Genomic DNA, 19,151 nt, shown 5'->3' on the forward strand with positions numbered 1-19,151 from the left:
TAAAGTTTGTAATTTACACTTTGAAATTTCAGACTTGATTTTCCCTTCTGAAAAATATATCAACCCCTACAAAAATGTCCATTAATTATAAGTCACATAATAATTCACATTTCCTGTTGCTGCAGGACTATTTTCCTGCTGTAGCAAACTGGCTCAAATTAAGATCCCTCATCTGTAGGGCTCTGGTCAAAAGTAGTGCACTAAATAGGGAATAGGGTGCCATTTAGGATGCAACCATAGACATTCGAGGGTCAGAATGTACAGTTTGACTTCTGTTCTGCCTCATCTCTGACACAGAATCCAAACCATAAAGGACTGTCATTTGATTAGATCAAATAAAGCCTGGTAATTATCTTAATGTACAGTATATTAAGTTTGGTCACCACAATGGACCACAAAAATCTCAAGAGCTTTGCTTTGGTGAGAACTATTTCAAATACATAACTATTGTGTATAGTATATTCATATCTCCTGGCTATGGCTTTATTTTAAAGCTGTTTTATCAAGTATTTACATAGACATTCTATGGGAAAAAATGTAATTACATAACAGTTACTTAATAATTACCTTAAATAGTACTGTAAAATAAAACATAACCAATATAATTTAGTGTAACAAAACTACATATTTGTATTGTGGCCTCCCTATGCCATTGTGTATTTCATCAAATTGAGATGAAAATACTGTATTCCTATAATAGAAAATTGTGCTCAAACAAATCTCAATAAGTAAAATTTGTGAGGACATTTAATCATTTCATAATTCATTATGTTTTGCACAAATGGCTCATATACACAACTGGATACTGAGGCGATTCACGGAAAATGGCTCGCTCAAGGGCACAACTGCAGTAGGCTGCCCAACCTGGGATTTAAACACCTGTCTACCATCCGAACTTATAAGCTACATCCCATATCAGCTAAAGGCTAGACCAGGGGTTCCCAAACCTTTTCATTCCGGCATTGGGGAACATCCTGCACGCGTGCCAAGTCTATTTCTATGGGCAAAAGCTAAAAACCATTAGCTGCCATGGGCTAGTTGATCTGGACATTTATGACAAGTTATACGTAGCTCTCTAAGGTATGCAATGACAAAAGGAAAACTACCCAATGCATTACTACTACCCAAATTGCAACTTGGGCATTCTACTATTACAACTTTCATGAGTAAGTACTATTACAACTTTCAAGAGTAAGTTGAAAGCCGGACAGAGTGGGGGGCTATGTCAACAAGAGACACCCTCTGATGACATAGCTCAGGGCACATAGCTCAGGACACATAGCTCAGGGCACATAGCTCAGGGCACCCCCCCCCCCCCCCCCCCCCCCTCCCCCTCCGCTGACTCCTCGCTCGCCCAATTTGGGAATCACTGGACTAAACCATACTGCATTAGTGCCCTGAGCTATGTCATCAGAGGACGTCTCTATCCAATCTAACATCATTACTCATGCACTTTGTTCTACTGAAACAACTCTCCTATTCATGACAACTGACTTGGAAAACCTGAAAGGAATATGACAAGAAATAAAAAGGGAGGATGATCCAGAGTGCCCTCTGATGTCCTCCACCAGTCAGCAGCGGTGTGTGCTCAGCCTGCTCTAAGAGTGGAGGTAGCCCCCTACTGTCCTCCCATACTGTAGGGGGCGCCCAGCTCCTCTCCTGGCACTGTGGCAGAGGCTGAGGCCCAGCCACTTGGCTGGCCGGCCACACCGGAGGCTCTGAGGCTGCGCCATGCCCGCCCTGTGTCTGCTGGCGCTAAGAATAGATGGTGATCACCTCCCTGCCTCCGCCACGCACCAGCAGCACCCGGTCCAGCCCATCCATAAGCACCTCCAGGAACTCCATGTCTATAGGCCATGGGGTAAAGGAGAAACAACTGCAGTTTGGATATAGAGATTGACGTGGAAGAGTACTAATGGCACCTATGGTACAGTCATTTGAAATGTCAAAAGTAAAAATAATGAGGGCAATAACCTAAAATTGTCTGGAATTTCATTCAGCTGGGGATGCCCCAAACTACTTTATGGTGTCCAAAACAGCATATAGCTTCCATCCATGTCAGTCTATATTACTGTAAGATGATACTGACAAATAAAGTGGACACTCAGTTGTCCAGTTCAGAGTATACTAGTGGTTTAAAAAAAGGATACAATTCTCATCTCCTCCCTTGTTTTTGGGCGGCCCAGGCATGTTCAGCAGCACCAGCTGAGCTCCTTGGGACTTGTTGACCACAACCTCGTTCAACTTGACCGCGGTGTGCATCCTACGCACGTTAGACTGGTTCCTATGAGAGTACAGGTTGAAGTCAGCAAAAACAATTCTTACATGTCTTCTACTTGGGCTGTGTCCCAAAAGGCACCCTATTCCTTTTATAATGCATTACTGTTGGCCAGAGCCGTATGAGCCCAATGGGCCCTGTCAAAAGTAGTGTATTGGTTGCCATTTGAGACACAACCTTAGACTATGCCTTATATCCTACTACAGGATGCTATTATAAACATGATATCACACCTGTCATAAGCATTCATGATAAGTGACTTGACGGCGTCATGACTCAAATTTAATCACACGCTTACCAAGAATTGACAGAAAGCCAATTAGCTACCCTAAGTCATTGTATATTGAATGCCTCAATAGACATGCTACGGTATAGACATACCATATATTATATTGTTCTGACAGTGTTCATGGTTGACTTTGTCAGGAGTTATGTCATGTTGATACAACAGAAGCATAGAGATCAGGTTCATGTCATGGTTACAGTAGCATTGTATCAGTAGGCTTAAGAAACATCTACTTCATGAATATTGTAGGTAGAAGTAATTGCATGATAGATGAACTTTGATGATTTGTCTTTAGTAATAATATCACGCCTCACTAACCGATACATCAAGGCATATATGTTATATATAATATCCTTATGATTATAGCAAACAGTCTCGGCAAGTTAGGCAAGGTCATGCATGCAGAGAGAACGCTATCCGTTCCATGCAGATCAACTGCGAGGAGGAGGAGGAGAGAAGTGAAGAAAGACTTCACACAACCCTCGCTTCTCCAATAAAAACTGTAAGGTCATGACATGGAAAGGATCACACACACATGCAGGCACACACACACCATCACACAGTTGAGACAAAGGGAAACTTGACTTACAGACTCTCCCACTCGCTAGAAGGGAGGAAACAAAACATATATAAAGGTTAATCACATTCTTTCATAGACAAATAGGGACAACTGGGCATCAATGATGGATTACAGACTGATGCCAGGTTATTCACTATATAACGTCCTAAGAACAAAGACTAGTTCAAGTAATGGTACATGACACACTCTCTATTTCAAATAACAGTAGCTATTGTAGCTATGATTTAGTATCTGTGCAGTAGACAGGTGCATCTATGGAATTCCCAGTACCATAATAAGGCCAGTACAGAACAGCACGGCTTGGCTAGACTGAGTAGTGTGAAAGGGCTACTTCTGGTCCCACAGCGTGCTGCAGTGTGAGCCTGGAGCCTCTAGGGGGAGATACCTACGGTTTCATATTAAACAGGTCCTTCACGCCCACGTTGGGTTCGCTGCGGTTACGGTTCCTCTCGGTGATCAGCTTGTCTTTGGTCCAGGTCATGTGGACGCGGTGGTCGGGCGTGGCGGTAGCGTTGTCGTTGAGGTTGCCGTGCGACTTAGTGCCCAGCTTAGTGATCAGCTGAGCCTGGGGAATAACAACACTGGTTTTACTACAGACCCAGGCAGCATGCTAAACAAAGTGGTGCCTCCCATCAGACAGGATCAGCAGGCCGGCACAACTGTAGAATGGAGATTATCCTTGTTTTGCATTGCCGACAAGAATGATAATGTTACTCCTAACAAAAGATCCACAATGTATTAGGGATGATATTCTCATTGTTGCATTACTTCATTTGTCTCCTCCACGGAAAAGTAATGAAATACATTTCAATGCCTCAACATGAAAATAACAAAGTGACTTAAAAACATGCATTACATAGGAACAAAATTAAGTGTACTACAGCAAACAATAATAAAAATATATTGCAAATAAATTGTAGTGAAGTTGAAAATTGTAAATAAGTTGAAGGGTTGGGGTTGGCAGTTTTCTAAAACGCTCTAAGTTCTTAGTTCTAAAAAGATCTAAGTCTAATAGCTGCTATAAAGCCGATAACTCTCAGGTAAGTTAATCGAGGTGTGCGGTGACAATGACGCGGAGAGGGCCACAGCAATAGAGATCCTATAATTCAGTTAAATTTAATTATTTTGTCACAGACAATGCTTCCCAGCACTGCTTCCAGAAACACATACAGCATTGGAGTACACTGCTACTGGAACATCTCTGTCATTCCTTAAGAGTTCCTCAAGAATTCACAAATCACAGCAATTTTTGGGGTATTTAATAGCTGCGGCTCTGTCCATGTCAGATACAGGTATGAGGATGGGCTAGAGGGTGGCGAGGGAGAGGGAGATGCTTATGGGATGTTTATGGGACATCACATGGCTGCTTGGCTACCTCCTCATCCTCCCGCATGTCCCTGGAAATGGACAGGCTTGGGACCTGTAGTGTGTTTGGGGCCTTTAGTGTCTCCACCACTGATGACTTCTTCCTCTTGATGGAGATACGCGACTCGTCTGTGATGCTCTGAATCTGAAGCCCAACCCAATGCGAGCCCAGAACATCCAACACAGCAGCAAGAAATCAGGACAGGCCAAAATGTCACAACAGTCGGCCAATATTACGAGCCCCACACGACAAGGAAGTAAATAACTACTGTAACAGGAAGGGCCACAGATATAATCTGTCCCGTGCGTGAAGTGCAATCGCTGTCTTTGTTTTAAACACTTTGCATAGGCCTACAGTTAACATTCAAAGCAGTGATCATGTGTTTGCATGTCAATATAAATGATGCTTTATTCACTATTGAACCACCTGGTTATAGTGACAGAGTTAGAGCCAGACAGAGTAGAGCACCACGTTACCTCTCTCTCCCTCTCGTTCCTGGACAGCTGCATCTGTTTCAGCATCTGAGATCGCTGCTCCATCACCAGAGTCTTCTCATAGGTGAAGGCTGCAATGTCACTATCGTGCTGAGGACAGAAATACAAAGCAATATGAAGAATTTGGCACAATATTTTGGGCAAAACCCTGACAAACTGTTTCTTATTGATCCTATATAACACGTATGATTGAGTGAGTGTGAGTGCAGCTGCTTACCATCTCCACCACCTCCACTACAGCATTGAGACGGAGGTGGTAAAGGAACATCTGCAGGTCCTTCTTCATCTGAATACTGTTGTCATCCATCTGAGCCACGGTGAAGATACGCATCTTACACTTCCTCCACACCTGGGACGGAGAAGGAAATTGTTTAATGACCCCCTGCAATTCACTTTGTGAAAATCTGGCCTCCATTAGAAAGCAGTTTATTTATTATTATATATTTTTTTACAAAGCAACAGTACCCATGGGTATATGGTGCCCTTGTCACAGTACCTTGTGTTGGCGCAGTAAGAAAGGCAGCAGCATGAGAAGACCTCCATCATGGACGATCCACCACACATCTATAGTGCCCTCCCCCAGACGGTCCTGATTGCTGGGGAACTTGTCAATGTTCTTAGCAACCAGCAGGGCCTGATGGGCTGACGTTGTCTCTCTCACCGTCTCTGTGGGATAAGGAACCCACATAACAAGAAACCCATATAATTAGGTCCCACAGTTTTGACAGACTCTGGTCAGGTCATTTGGTCAGGAAAAACACTTGATTTCGACCATAAGACATTCACTTGCTTGATATTCTCAGAACACAAAACCAAATCTCACTCAAGGTACAATATATGGCCAAAAGTATGTGGAGTTTTGTGGACACCTGCTCATCGAACATTTCATTCCAAAATCATAGGCATTAATATTGAGTTGGTCGCCACTTTGCTTCTATAACAACCTCCACTAGATTTTGGAACATTGCTGCTGGGACTTGCTTCCATTCAGCCACAAGAGTATTAGTGAGGTCAAGCACTGATGTTGGACGATTAGGCCTGGCTCGCAGTCGGCGTTCCAATTCATCCCAAAGGTGTTTGATGGGGTTGAGGTCAGGACTCTGTGTAGGCCAGTTAAGTTCTTCCACACCGATCTCGACAAACCATTTCAGTATGGACCTTGCTTTGTGCACAGGGGCATTGTCATGCTGAAACAGGAAGGGGCCTTCCCATAACTGAACCATGAAAAACAGCCCCAGACCATTATTCCTCCTCAACCAAACTTTACAGTTGGCACTATGCATTCAGGCAGGTAGCGTTCTCCTGGCATCCTCCAAACCCAGATTCATCCGTCGGACTGCCAGATGGTGAAGCATGATTCATCACTCCAGAAAATGCACTTCCACTGCTCCAGGGTACAATGTTGACGAGCTTTACACCACTCCAGCCGACACTTGGCATAGCGCAGTGTGATCTTAGGCTTGTGTGCGGCTGCATTTGTGTGCGGCTGCATTTCATGAAGCTTCCGATGAACAGTTCTTGTGACGTCGTTGCTTCCAAAGGCAGTTTGGAACTCGGTAGTGAGTGTTGCAACCGAGGACAGATGATTGCTACGCGCTTCAGCAATCGGCGGTCCTGTTCTGTGAGCTTGTGTGGCCTATCACTTCGCGGCTGAGCCGTTGTTGCTCCTAGATGTTTCCACTTCACAAAAACAGCACTTACAGTTGACCGGGGAAGCTTTAGCAGGGCAGATATTTCACAAACTGACTTGTTAGAAAGGTGGCATCCTATGATGATGCTGCGTTGAAAGTCACTGAGCTCTTCAGTATGGGCCATTCTAATGCCAATGTTTTTCAATGGAAATTGCATTGCTGTGTGCTCGATTTTATAAACCTGTCAGCAACGGTTGTGGCTGAAATAGCCGAATCCACTAATTTGAAGGGGTGTCCACACACTTATGGCCCTGTTGTGTAACTAGCTAGGTTACATTTGAAAAATTATGTGAATGTCTTCTGGAGAAACTACTTTAGTCAGACATACTTGATGATGCTACTAAAGGGTACTGTAGACTATTATAGTAAAGTAAGTATGTTAGAGTATAGTATGAAGTGACTGCTGACCAATGAAGTTCTTCCAGGGGTAGGAGTCCTCAGCCTGTTTCCAGCCCCTTGGCCAGGCCATGAGGACGGCGTTGTGTTTCATGCCCCCCAGCCCTGCCGACTGGATCAGATGGGAGAAACCATCCCGCAGGTTAGAGGACACCACCACGTGGCAGAAACCTTTGGTACGCTCCGCGTGCATGGCTGACTTGACGTTCTGCACCAAGTGAAGAGGAACAACCAGGAGGAAAGAGAATGAAAGAGGAAAATGGATCAATGGATGACAGAGTGAATATAAATAGTTTCCATAAATACTATTTTTACACTTGCAAGACACTCATAGTAGATAAAACATTTTGATGCAAGTATACTACAGAAAGTATGCAGAAAGTATGAACGAGGCTTTTTTGGCATTGTAAGCTTTATGAATGCTTTCTAAACTTGGACATGAAGTCAAGAGTGAGTGACCAAAATCATGTTTTAACATGTGTGGCTAATAAATGGAAACATCTATATAGCTGACTGCAGGAATTTCTACAGAGCCATTGGCGTTTGGCCTCACATAGCATTTTATTGACCTCTTTGTGCTTGAATTAGACCAGTCAGAATGTATCATTGACCATGGCTGGAGGGTAGAATAACAGAGCAAAAACGGAAAGGCAGCTTTCATCAGACTGTAATCTGGGATGAGGAAGAAGACAGAGCGTGAGGGAAACAGAGATAATGTAATTCTCTTCACCAGTTTAATTGTAAATTAATATTGTAACTTACTGAGTATATTATTCATCTCTAACGGTTTGCCTCTATGATATTTTATCACACCCATCTGACCTCCCAGCAGGTGGCAGAATTCTCTTTTATGGGATAATGAATTGAGAACTCCATACCCCCCAATGTGGTGACCGCACAGGAGTAAGAATGTCAGAGTCAGGGATAATATTACTTACACTAGCACTTGGCTTTATAAACTGCAGATGGAGTCTCTTTACTATCTGAGTGGGTGGCTAAATTACACCTGCTTCCAGCGAGCACAAAACACTAGTAATGCAGTTTTATTGATCATATTGGACGGGTCTGAGAATCAGTAGCCAAGGGTGAATCTCTTTCAACTGCGGCTATTCTGCACATCTCACCTTGTCTGAACACTGATTCTCTGCCACCCTGGTCATGTGATATTAGTGTCTCTCACCTGCTCTGCGCTCTTGGCCTCAGCCCCCAGGGTCATGTAGGTGCCCTCCAACACAGAACTGACAATGGTCAGACCTTTCCCTGCCTTCAGCTGGGTGGTAAAGGACAGCAGACGAGGGTGTTTCACCCCCAAGTCTGAATCCAGCTTCAGTAGCACCAGTAACTGAGGCCTGGGGGGAGAGATACAGTACAGTCAGTGTATGTTCAGATAAATAGACATCAAGGCAAGCCACTAAACTAGGTCATCAGGCAGGACAGCAAGACAACCAAATGTCAGTCATCATCCATCAGTTTTTAGAGTGACAGCTCTGCACTGCAAACCTAAAGTACAGAAACATTAGACCAATGAAGGAGATATCATTCATGTGCGCACATTATGGGTCTCAAACGTCAAATAAATGTTCTTCATATTTAAAAAGTTAATGTACAATGTGTCTAAGTGGAAAATGACATAAGTGAGTATGACTCTGGCCCTCAGGAGTCATCCTCACCCTATGCTCTACACTGCTCTCAGCATCTCACCTCCAGTTCTTAGTGTGTGGCTGCACTTCCTCCAGGCGGATCAGAGCGTAGCGGGCAGCGTTCAGGGAGAGACCTCTGATCCCGTCTCCCCACTCCTTCTCTGCCCTGAGAAGAAAGAGATCAGAGAGAGACTTAAAGGCAGGAGCACTACACAAAACCTGTTAGGATTACAGAAATCTCACACATTTAGATACCAATGCCAATACACCAAACTGTAACCAAACTGTATAATTACAAAACACGGTCCAGAAAATGGGTTAAAGAAAGGCATGGACTCTACATAGAGATATAATACTGTGTTATATTTAATTCCGTGGGGACATCTCCCTTAGGAAACAACATCTCCATGGCGCTGATCCTCAACACTGGGGCTACACAAGGGTGTATTCGCAGCCCTCTCCCGTACTCCCTGTTCACCCATGACTGCGTGGTCATGCACGCCTCCAACTCAATCATCAAGTTTGCTGACGACACTACAGGGGTAGGCTTGATAACCAACAACGACGAGACAGTCTACAGGGAGGAGGTGAGGGCCCTCAGAGTGTGGTGTCAGGAAAATAACCTCACACTCAACGTCAACAAAACAAAGGAGATGATCGTGGACTTCAGGAAACAGCAGAGGGAGCAGCCCCCTATCCACATCAATGGGACAGTAGTGGAGAAGGTGGAAAGTTTTAAGTTCCTCGGTGTACACATCACGGACAAACTGAAATGGTCCACCCACACTGACAGCGTGGTGAAGAAAGCGCAACAGCACCTCTTCAACCTCAGGAGGCTGAAGAAATGTGGCTCGTCACCTAAAACCCAAACTTTTACAGATGCACAATCGAGAGCATCCTGTCGGGCTGTATCACCGCCTGGTATGGCAACTGCACCGCCCTCAAGCGCAAGGCTCTCCAGAGGGTAGTGCGGTCTGCACAACGCATCACCGGGGGTACACTACCTGCCCTCCAGCACACCTACAGCACCCGATGTCACAGGAAGGCCAAAGCGATCATCAAGGACATCAACCACACGAGATCATCCAGAAGGCGAGGTCAGTACAGGTGCATCAAAGCTGGGAGCGAGAGACTGAAAAACAGCTTCTATCTCAAGGCCATCAGACTGTTAAACAGCCATCACTAACATAGAGAGGCTGCTGCCAACATACAGACTCAAATCACTGGCCACTTTAATAAACTGATTTAATAAAGGTATCACTAGTCACTTTAAGTAATGCCACTTTAATAATGTTTACATATCCTGCATTACTCATCTCATATGTATATACTGTATTTTATACCATCTATTGCATCTTGCCTATGCCGCTCTGCCATCGCGCATCCATATATTTATATGTATATATTCTTACTCCATCGCCTTTCATTACTTGTTAAATATTACAGCACTGTCGGAACTAGAAGCACAAGCATTTCTCTACACTCACATTAACATCTACTAACCATGTGTACATGACCAATAAAATTTGATTTGATTTGAGTGGGGACATTACTAATGTAATTACAGTAGTTTAATGTTATTGAGCTGTTATTGGAAAACCAAAATCTTACCCTCTGTACTCAATGTACTTATAGATGCATCCAGCGATGGACATGGCTACCAGAGCATAGTACCAGGAGGAGATGAACATGAGGGAGACACACAGACTCATCCCCAGGAACGACAGCGTCCTGCAGGGACCAGAGAACAGGACAACAGCTTATTGAATGGGCTTATTGTTTGGATAGGCATTAGGTCAGTGTTACTACATCCTGATCTTGGGCATGTTTGAGCAGTGCAGGCTTTTGTTCTAGCCCAGCACTGACACACCTGATTTAACTAATCAAGTGTGTGATGATGTGGATTTATGCCCACTTGTCACGAACACTCACACTGTCTAATCTGCCATTGGTCTCTACATCCAAATAGCACTTTCTATTTCCCATGTGCATTTTGCCATTTATTTCAAGAAGCATTATACTCAACACTGCACATGACTATATAATTATTTAGCTCCTTTGTTAGCAATAAGCCACTGTTTATAGTTCATTCCCAGTTCTGTAGGAAAATGTTTGTATGGAAAGGTCTTTCCGTATAATCGGTTCCAAACATAAATGCGGTGATTTATTTGTCTCTAGCCTACGAGAGTGAAACGCTGTTTCAGTGCACAGAATCATTGCAACACTCACGAGTTAGAGACTCTGTTTCACTCTGTTAATGCTTTCCTTTGTTCATACTTCCCACGTTGTGTTGGAGCACGGTGAGTCATGTCTTGTCTGTGTCATTTGAGTTGTGCGCCTTTGCGCGCCTCAGTATGTTACTGAGTGATTAGTTGATTGGATGTGTTAGGTGTGTTAGTGCTGGGCTGTAACTTAATATTGGTCCAGAGTCTAAGATCCCTGAATTGACACTTTTGGCATGGAAAATATGAACTCACCAATGGTAGAACTTAAACCTGGGCCTCCAGTTGGGAGTGCGGAGCAGTGTCTGGACAGCACAGGCCAGATTGACAAACAGGTAGCACATCAGGAAAAACCTGCAACCCAGCCCCACAGGGAAGATGAATAGAAGTGTCTTATAGGCTTCCAAAAGGACAATGAGCTAATACTGTACACAACTGACAGGATAAAACACTCCCATCCCATTACTATAGAGAGAAAGACACAAGCTCACATTTGCAGTATCGCCTAGAACACACATACTGAACACACTCACATTGAGAGAATGGGGGCAACAGCATCCAGTGACGCAATGAGGATTCCAATCTCACAGATCCCAGCGGTCATCAAGAGGGCCCAGGTAGGTTCCCCATTGGCTTTACCATGACCAAACACCTGGAGGAGGGGAGAGAGAGAGAGATGGAGAAGGAGCGAGAAAAATAAAGAGATAGAGAAACTAGCTGAAGTGTTTATGTTATTGAGATGCAATAGCAAGGGGCATAGCACAGTCTTTAGGACCTTCTTACCTGCAGAAAGGGGACAATCCCGTCACGTGCTATGGCCTGCAGCAGACGAGGGGCACCAGTAAGACTCTGCAGCCCTGCCCCACAGCAAGAGAAGAAGGAGCCAATCACGATCACCCATGGAGAAGGCCATGCCAGAGTTCCAATCACCAAGTTCTTCTTGACAGAGTCCCCAAATCTGTAGCGGAAACAGACACAGTTGAATGTTATACAAACACAGGTACTGTAACCCATAATGACAAAGTGAAAACATGTTTTTAGAAAGTTTTGCGAATTGATTGAAAATGAAATCTAATAACATAAGTATTCACACCCCTGAGTCAATACTTTATAGAAGCACCTTTGGCGGCGACTACAGCTGTCAGTCCTTTTGAGTAAATCTCTAAGAGCTTTTCACACCTGGATTGTACAATATTTGCCCATTATTCTTTAGAACATTCTTCAAGCTCTGTCAAGTTCATTGTTGATCATTGCTAGACAGCAATTTTCACGTCTTGACATAGATTTTCAAGACGCTTTTTAAGTCAAAACTGTAACTACATTAGCATACCCATAACATGGCCTCATGGTGAAATCCCTGAGCAGTTTCCTTCCTCTCAGGCAACTGAATTAGGAAAGACACTTGTATCTTTGTAGTGACTGGGTGTATTGATACACCATCGAAAGCCTAATTAATTACTTCACCATGCTCAAAGGCATATTCAGCGTCGGCTTTCTTTTCTTTTTACACATCTACTAATCAATGTGACACACACACTTAGTCCAAACATCCCTGATCTTTGTGGTTGAAACTGGGCTTGAAATCCACTACTCGATTGAGAAACATTACAGATAATTCTATATTGTGGTACAGAGATGGTCCATTCAACTTATTATGCAATTTGTTAAGCACATTTTTACTCCTTAACTTATTTAGGCTTGCCATAACAAAGGGGCTGAATAGTTATTGACTAAAGACATTTCAGCTTTACATTTTTTATTGATTTAAAAAACGTTCTACAAACAAAATTCCACTTTGAGAGTATGGGGTATCGTGTGTAGATCAGTGCCAAAAATGTGGCTGTATCACAACAAAATGTGGAAAATGTCAAAAGGTGTAAATACTTTCTGAAGGCACTGTATGAATTTACATTTACATTTAAGTCATTTAGCAGACGCTCTTATCCAGAGCGACTTACAAATTGTATGAATGACACAAAGGTCTTTAATATACAAGTTATACACAGCAGGGATGGCTTCTGCATCAATGCTACTGTACAGAATGTCATAACAACTAATGCCATGTCGTAAATAATAACTGTGGAATAGTAGTTACTTGTCTCTCAAAACGACACCCTCGATACAGGCCCCAAATAGCACAACACAGGTCATGTCTGGGATTTGGGGTTAAGAAAGAAATAGTGTTGTCAAAGTTAACAAATGCACAAGACATACCCTCTCCCACACTAAAACACACATGCCAGCACTCCATGCATGCACACCACTCCACACACGCACGTCATCATATCTATGGTTTCTCCAAGGATACAAATGAAAGAAGTGGTTGCTATGGCTAGGATGGTGCCGAAAGGAATAGACCTCTGGGCATCTCGGAGGTCTCCAGATCTGTTGGAGCCCGCCATGATTCCTGTGATTGAACACACATCGATTATTCAGAAGCTGAAATTCAGGAAATCACCAACATACTTAAATGTTGTCTCCGCAGCAGAAAACAACACCAAAACTAAAAACACCAAAGCGTAAGTTACAGTAACTCTTCCAAAGCATAAGTTACAGTAACACCCTTACAATCAGCGTGAGGATGACAAACAATAAATTATGTCATATGGTGGTAGCTACACGATGATATCTCTGGTGACAATATGGCTACTATACCAACCTGTGACGGAGGGGAAGTAGATTCCCACCAGCAGAGTGAAGAAGGTGGAGATGTCGTTGAAGACGTAAGGCATGTAGATATCTCTGGAGTTATCCTGGGCTGGAACAGACGACTGCCTCTTCCTCTCTACCAACATCCCACTGGGCCCGTAGTCCCCCCACATGTTGTCTAACAGGGGACACAGAGGAGACGCATTATAGTAGACTATAATCTGAGTGTTCAAAACATTAAGGACACCTGCTCTTTCCATGACAGACTGACCAGGTGAATCCAGGTGAAAGCTATGATCCCTTATTAATGTCACTTGTTAAATCCACTTCATCCAGTGTAGTTGAAGGGGAGGAGACATGTTAAAGAAGGATTTTTAAGCCTTGAAACAATTGAGACATGGATTGTGTATATGTGCCATTCAGAGGGTGACTGGGCAAGAGACAATATTTCAGTTCCTTCGAATGGGGTATGGTAGTAGGTGCCAGACGCACCAGTTTGTATCAGTAATGGTCCACCAACCAAAGGACATCCAGCCAACTTGACAACTGTGGGAAGCATTGCACTCAAAATGGGCTAGCATCCCTGAGGAACACTTTTGACACCTTGTAAAATCCATGCCCCGACTAGTTTGACTTCCTTATTGAGCCCCAGGTTGATCAAACCAGATGATATGGCTATGATAAAATATGCCAATAATAATTTGGTAAGTGAGTAAGTAGTAAGCAAGTAGTAGTAGTACCAATAAGTGTGCTCTGAAACAGAATCAGATAACTTTATTACCACGCAACAATTGTTTTTGAGAAATTTGTCTTGGTGCTCCACTGACCTTTGATAACCCCACTGAGCAGGCCTGGGATGCCCTGGATTTCAGTGACATTGTTCAGGGTGAAGTACTCGTCACAGGTGGCGTTGAGGTGGCGGCTGTCACAGAACAGCTCCCACAGCTTAGTGGTGTACGTCACGTTCTTGATCACCTCTGTCTTCACACACTTCTCAAAGTTGTGGTTCTGCAAGGAACGGTTCCCCAGGAGACAGATTCTGTGGGAAATATATACATGTATTCATCAGGATATTTTCTAGTGTAAAGAACTAAGAATCTTTTCCTTTTGGCCACTGTAACCACTGTAAAGAGTCTATAAACATCTGTCTCACTGATATCGATGTGTGATCACGTTAGAATTCAGCCCTATAAGATCAGATGACTGATGATTGTCCTTTACATTGTGAATATGAATCTGACCAGACAAACACAGACACTAGCATCGCTTGTGCCTATAGATGAACTATCTAACTCACGGGAAGTCTGGTGGTTCTATGACGGTCTTGATGACTCCGGCGTAGATGGCCATGATGGAGAGCACCACACAGGCCAGGAAGACCAGGGCCAGCTTGTTGACATATTTGACTCCCACAAACACCACCAGAGCCATGAGAGCCAGGCAGCAAGTCCCGTACACACGCATGTTATTCAGCATGGCCTCCGCCTCGCCCTCCTTCTTCTCCGCCACAAACACTGCAGCGTTCGGCACGATGTACGTCTGGAACAAGAATAGGAGTAAGCTTGGACACTACCTTCATGAAACATTGTTTGGGCCAAGAGTTTTCCCGGCCCATGTGACATGTCCAGGAAAAAGTCTAAGCCATTGTTATAGGCTGTTACAAGGTACCAACTCCTGGAAGAGTCATGTGGTAATGAAAAACACCTGCCTCTAAACATTGTGTACTTCCTATATCATGACCAGGCATTGTTTTATCCTTACCAGAAGGATTTCAATAGTTCCCAGGATGTACATGGAGCCAGCGAATGTGGTTCCCAGGTAAAAACACAAGCCCACAGCCCCACCAAACTCTGGTCCCAAAGACCTGGAGATCATGTAGTAGGAGCCTCCGGCTGCATGAGGCAAGAGAACAGATACGGGTAAAAGGACTGGAGAGGAAAAGAAGTCAGCTACAGACTATAGCTCCAATGCAATAGTGATAATAATCAACCATGGTTAAACGATGACAGTTCTATAGTGCTAAATAACCATAAAAGCAGAGGTTGAGGTTTCTTATTCAAGGTGGAAAATAAGTTGAACTGACATTACCTGGCACTACCCCATTTGTTGCAATAGCACTCATGGATATCGCTGTCAGCATGGTCTGTAAGAGAGGGAATTTTTTTTAAAAGACTAGCATTGGTTGGTGTTTGGTTACAATGTCCTCAGGGAGCAAAATGAGACCGCTTCATTCATGGCAGAGAAAACTAAGATTAGCAGAGAATACCACAGTTTAGTACCTGAACTCCCCAAAACGGAGGAGTGTTTGTATATAAGTAGTTAAGCCCAGTAGTACTCACACCTTAGTACTCACACCTTAGTACCCCATTTGTATTATTACATAGTACTCACACAGGTGCAACACATGACGACAATGGCGAAAGACTCCAAGATGCCGGCGGTGCCAACGATCCAGGTGAGACGCAGGAAGAGGATGACTCCCAGGATGTTCTGCATGCAGGGCAGGTACACGCCGATGAATGTGCCCATCTGAGGACTCTGGAGGTGCCAACGTAGAGGGCCAGGGAAGAAGAGAGGTACAGTAGGATTACCATGAGTCAGCTTATGGTACAGCAGGGCCTTGTAAGATGTACTGTAATGTCACAATACAGCATACAATACAATATTGTACAATCCTGTAAAATACAGCTGAGAATACAAGGTCAATTGTCTGTAATTGTCACGTCCTGACCATAGAGAGCTCGTATTTTTCTATGGTAGAGTAGGTCAGGGCGTGACTGGGGGGTTTTGTCTAGTTTCATTTTTCTATGTTGTGTTCTAGTTTATTTTTTCTATGTTGGGGTTTTCATATGATTCCCAATTAGAGGCAGCTGGTCATCGTTGTCTCTAATTGGAGATCATATTTAAGTAGTGTTTTTTCCCACTTGTGTTTGTGGGAGATTATTTTGAGTAAGTGTATGTTGCACCTCTTCGTCACGGTTTGTTGTTTTGTTTATAGTTTATTGTATGTCTTGCATAGTTTCACATATAAATAAAGATGTGGAACGATACCCACGCTGCGCCTTGGTCTCCTTCATATGACGAACGTGACAGTAATAAAAAGATGCTCTGCTTTTTTGACACCACACTCCACAAAGCAAGTCTTCCATGCTCTAGTTCTCTTATCTTGATTATCATCCAGTCATATGGTCAAGTGCTGTGAAGAAAGACCTAGTTAAGCTGCAGCTGGCCCAGAACAGAGCGACACGTCTTACTCTACATTGTAATCAGAGGGCTAATGTTAATACTATGCATGCCTGTCTCTCTTGGCTTGGCTAAAAGTTGAGGAAAGACTGACTACATGACTTCTTGTTTTCATAAAAGAAACAATGCGTTGGAAATCCCATATTATTTGCATAGTCAACTTACACACAGCACTGACACACACACTTAGTCCATGGCACTCCCATCTTATATAGTGCAAGTGAACAGCAAGCTTGGTTTCAAAAAACAAATAAAGCAACACCTCACGGCACAACACCACTCCCCCATGTTGTTGTGTACACTACAAGACCAAAAGTATGTGGACACCTGCTCGTCGAACATCCAATTCCAAAATCATGGGCATTAATGCGGAGTTGGTCCCCTCTTTGCTGCCAATAGACTCTTCTGGGAAGGATTTCCACTAGATGCTGGAACATTGCTGTGGGGACTTGCCTCCATTCAGCCACAAGAGCATTAGTGAGGTCGGGCACTGACGTTGGGCGATTAGGCATGGCTCGCAATTGGTGTTCCAATTCATCCCAAAGGTGTTCGATGGGGTTGAGGTCAGGGTTCTGTGCAGGCCAGTCAAGTTCTTCCACTCCGATTTCGACAAACCATTTCTGTATGGACCTCGCTTTGTGCAAGGGGGCATTGTCATACTGAAACAGGAAAGAGCCTTCCCCAAACTGTTGCCACAAAGTTGGAAGCAAGGAATCCTCCTCCACCAAACTTTACAGTTGGCACTATTCATTGGGGCAAGTAGCGTTCTCCTTGCATCCTCCAAACCCCGATTTGTCAGTCGCACTACTAGATGGTGAAGCGCGATTCATGACTCCAGAGAACGTGTTTTCACTGCTCCAGAGTCCAATGGCGGCGAGCTTTACACAACTCCAACCGAATCTTGGCATTGCGATCTTAGGCTATTCTGCTATGGAAACCCATTCCATGAAGCTCCCGATGAACAGTTCAGTAATCGGCGGTCCCGTTCTGTGAGCTTGTGTGGCCTACCACTTCGCGGCTGAGACGTTATTGCTCCTAGACGTTTCCACTTCACAATAACAGCACATACAGTTGACCGCGACAGCTCTAGCAGGGCAGAATTTTGACAAACTGACTTGTTGGAAAGGTGGCATCCTATGACGGTGTAAATGTAAATTCTAAAGTATTTTGCCTGTAATGTCTCTTATGTAATGTGTCGGACCCAGTAAGACTAGCTAGTGGGGATCCTAATAAATCAAATAAAATCAGCCACAATAAATACTGAGATAATTTTTGGTCTACAATTGTAATGTGGGCAAAAAGACTTGCGCTGACTATTATCAGAGCCGTACACTATTTCGAAAATGTTTATTTTACAATTGGCTCATTAGCAACCATCAAAACCATTTCAGTCAGAATCCGGTCACTGGCAGCATAAAAAACACAACAATGGTGAAGTCAATGGTCTGAAGTCAGCTGCTTAACAGTGCCCTGTAGCGACACGAATACAAATATTTTCTCACGACTACAAACATAGTCTCAGGCAACCCCATCATTTAGCTGGGTTACTCTCATAAAACTACACATACTCAACACTGTCACATGCCATCCATATCACCCCAATCCTCCTGAAACTATTTCCATCACATAAGTTGTTGTGGTTTAGCCTGTTGCATCACACATACATCCTCCTGTGTTTGCAAATGAAATTTTACAAATATTGTCTGATAAAGTTATGTAAACACAACTGATATATTGTTTGCAGTATAAATGTGCGTCATAGTTTAGAATTTAGAACGTAAATAATTATATTTATGGGGGTTTAGGGAGAGAGTGGCATTAGGATACAGTTTGCATTGGCTTTTCAGACAATGAGTAGTCAGATGTATTGCTAAAAGACATTGCAATGTCCTTCGAACAAAACACCAGTAACAAGACATCAGTAACAAGACATTAGTAACAAAACATCAGTAGAGAATCCTTCCACAGTGCCCAGCCTATTTTCCGCATGCCCAACTCATGCTCATATGTCATAACAGTAAAGTATTTGAAGTCCTTTGCAGTTCTCCAGAGAAATTAACAACAGAACTATTCAGTGAAATTATACTATATTTGCTCTGTGTGCTTGTCCAGTTTGGAAAGCATGAATACCCAAATATAACAGTCAGACATAATGCTACACAGTGTACAGTAACAGGCTACCTTAACAATGATCTGCTGGACTTCATTACAGCCATACAATCCATTCCCCGATCACCACAGGATAAATGAACAACTCCAATGTGTCATCCACCGCCTGATGACATAAGCACCCCCTGTTATACTCC

The 19,151-nt window shown here is 43.5% G+C and overlaps 1 protein-coding gene across 5 annotated transcripts in view; it reads right to left on the reverse strand.

Moving 5' to 3' along the window:
- Positions 1 to 1,358: 1,358 nt before the first annotated feature.
- Positions 1,359 to 19,151, reverse strand: part of LOC115157088 (solute carrier family 12 member 7-like) — a 39,815-nt gene continuing 22,022 nt past the window's right edge. For 3 of the 5 annotated variants that reach the window (XM_029705004.1, XM_029705003.1, XM_029705007.1), the window contains 23 exons: positions 15,994 to 16,140; positions 15,691 to 15,745; positions 15,364 to 15,494; positions 14,900 to 15,141; positions 14,430 to 14,641; positions 13,613 to 13,780; positions 13,262 to 13,360; positions 13,049 to 13,106; positions 11,737 to 11,911; positions 11,487 to 11,605; positions 11,209 to 11,307; positions 10,343 to 10,462; positions 8,793 to 8,897; positions 8,272 to 8,440; positions 7,104 to 7,299; positions 5,501 to 5,670; positions 5,222 to 5,353; positions 4,987 to 5,094; positions 4,520 to 4,654; positions 3,534 to 3,709; positions 3,154 to 3,168; positions 2,151 to 2,284; positions 1,359 to 1,847 (listed from right to left, as the gene is read on the reverse strand). In XM_029705004.1, the coding sequence (XP_029560864.1) occupies positions 1,756 to 1,847; positions 2,151 to 2,284; positions 3,154 to 3,168; positions 3,534 to 3,709; positions 4,520 to 4,654; positions 4,987 to 5,094; positions 5,222 to 5,353; positions 5,501 to 5,670; positions 7,104 to 7,299; positions 8,272 to 8,440; positions 8,793 to 8,897; positions 10,343 to 10,462; positions 11,209 to 11,307; positions 11,487 to 11,605; positions 11,737 to 11,911; positions 13,049 to 13,106; positions 13,262 to 13,360; positions 13,613 to 13,780; positions 14,430 to 14,641; positions 14,900 to 15,141; positions 15,364 to 15,494; positions 15,691 to 15,745; positions 15,994 to 16,140 (3,057 nt within the window). In that variant the 3' untranslated portion in view covers positions 1,359 to 1,755. Of the gene's footprint in view, positions 1,848 to 2,150; positions 2,285 to 3,153; positions 3,169 to 3,533; positions 3,710 to 4,519; positions 4,655 to 4,986; positions 5,095 to 5,221; positions 5,354 to 5,500; positions 5,671 to 7,103; positions 7,300 to 8,271; positions 8,441 to 8,792; positions 8,898 to 10,342; positions 10,463 to 11,208; positions 11,308 to 11,486; positions 11,606 to 11,736; positions 11,912 to 13,048; positions 13,107 to 13,261; positions 13,361 to 13,612; positions 13,781 to 14,429; positions 14,642 to 14,899; positions 15,142 to 15,363; positions 15,495 to 15,690; positions 15,746 to 15,993; positions 16,141 to 19,026; positions 19,115 to 19,151 lie in introns of those variants that run through there. The other 2 variants (XM_029705008.1, XM_029705006.1) reach the window with 2 other exon arrangements.

This window comes from Salmo trutta, chromosome 21 (genome assembly GCF_901001165.1).
Source record: "Salmo trutta chromosome 21, fSalTru1.1, whole genome shotgun sequence".
In the NCBI taxonomy this organism is placed as follows: Eukaryota; Metazoa; Chordata; class Actinopteri; order Salmoniformes; family Salmonidae; genus Salmo; species Salmo trutta.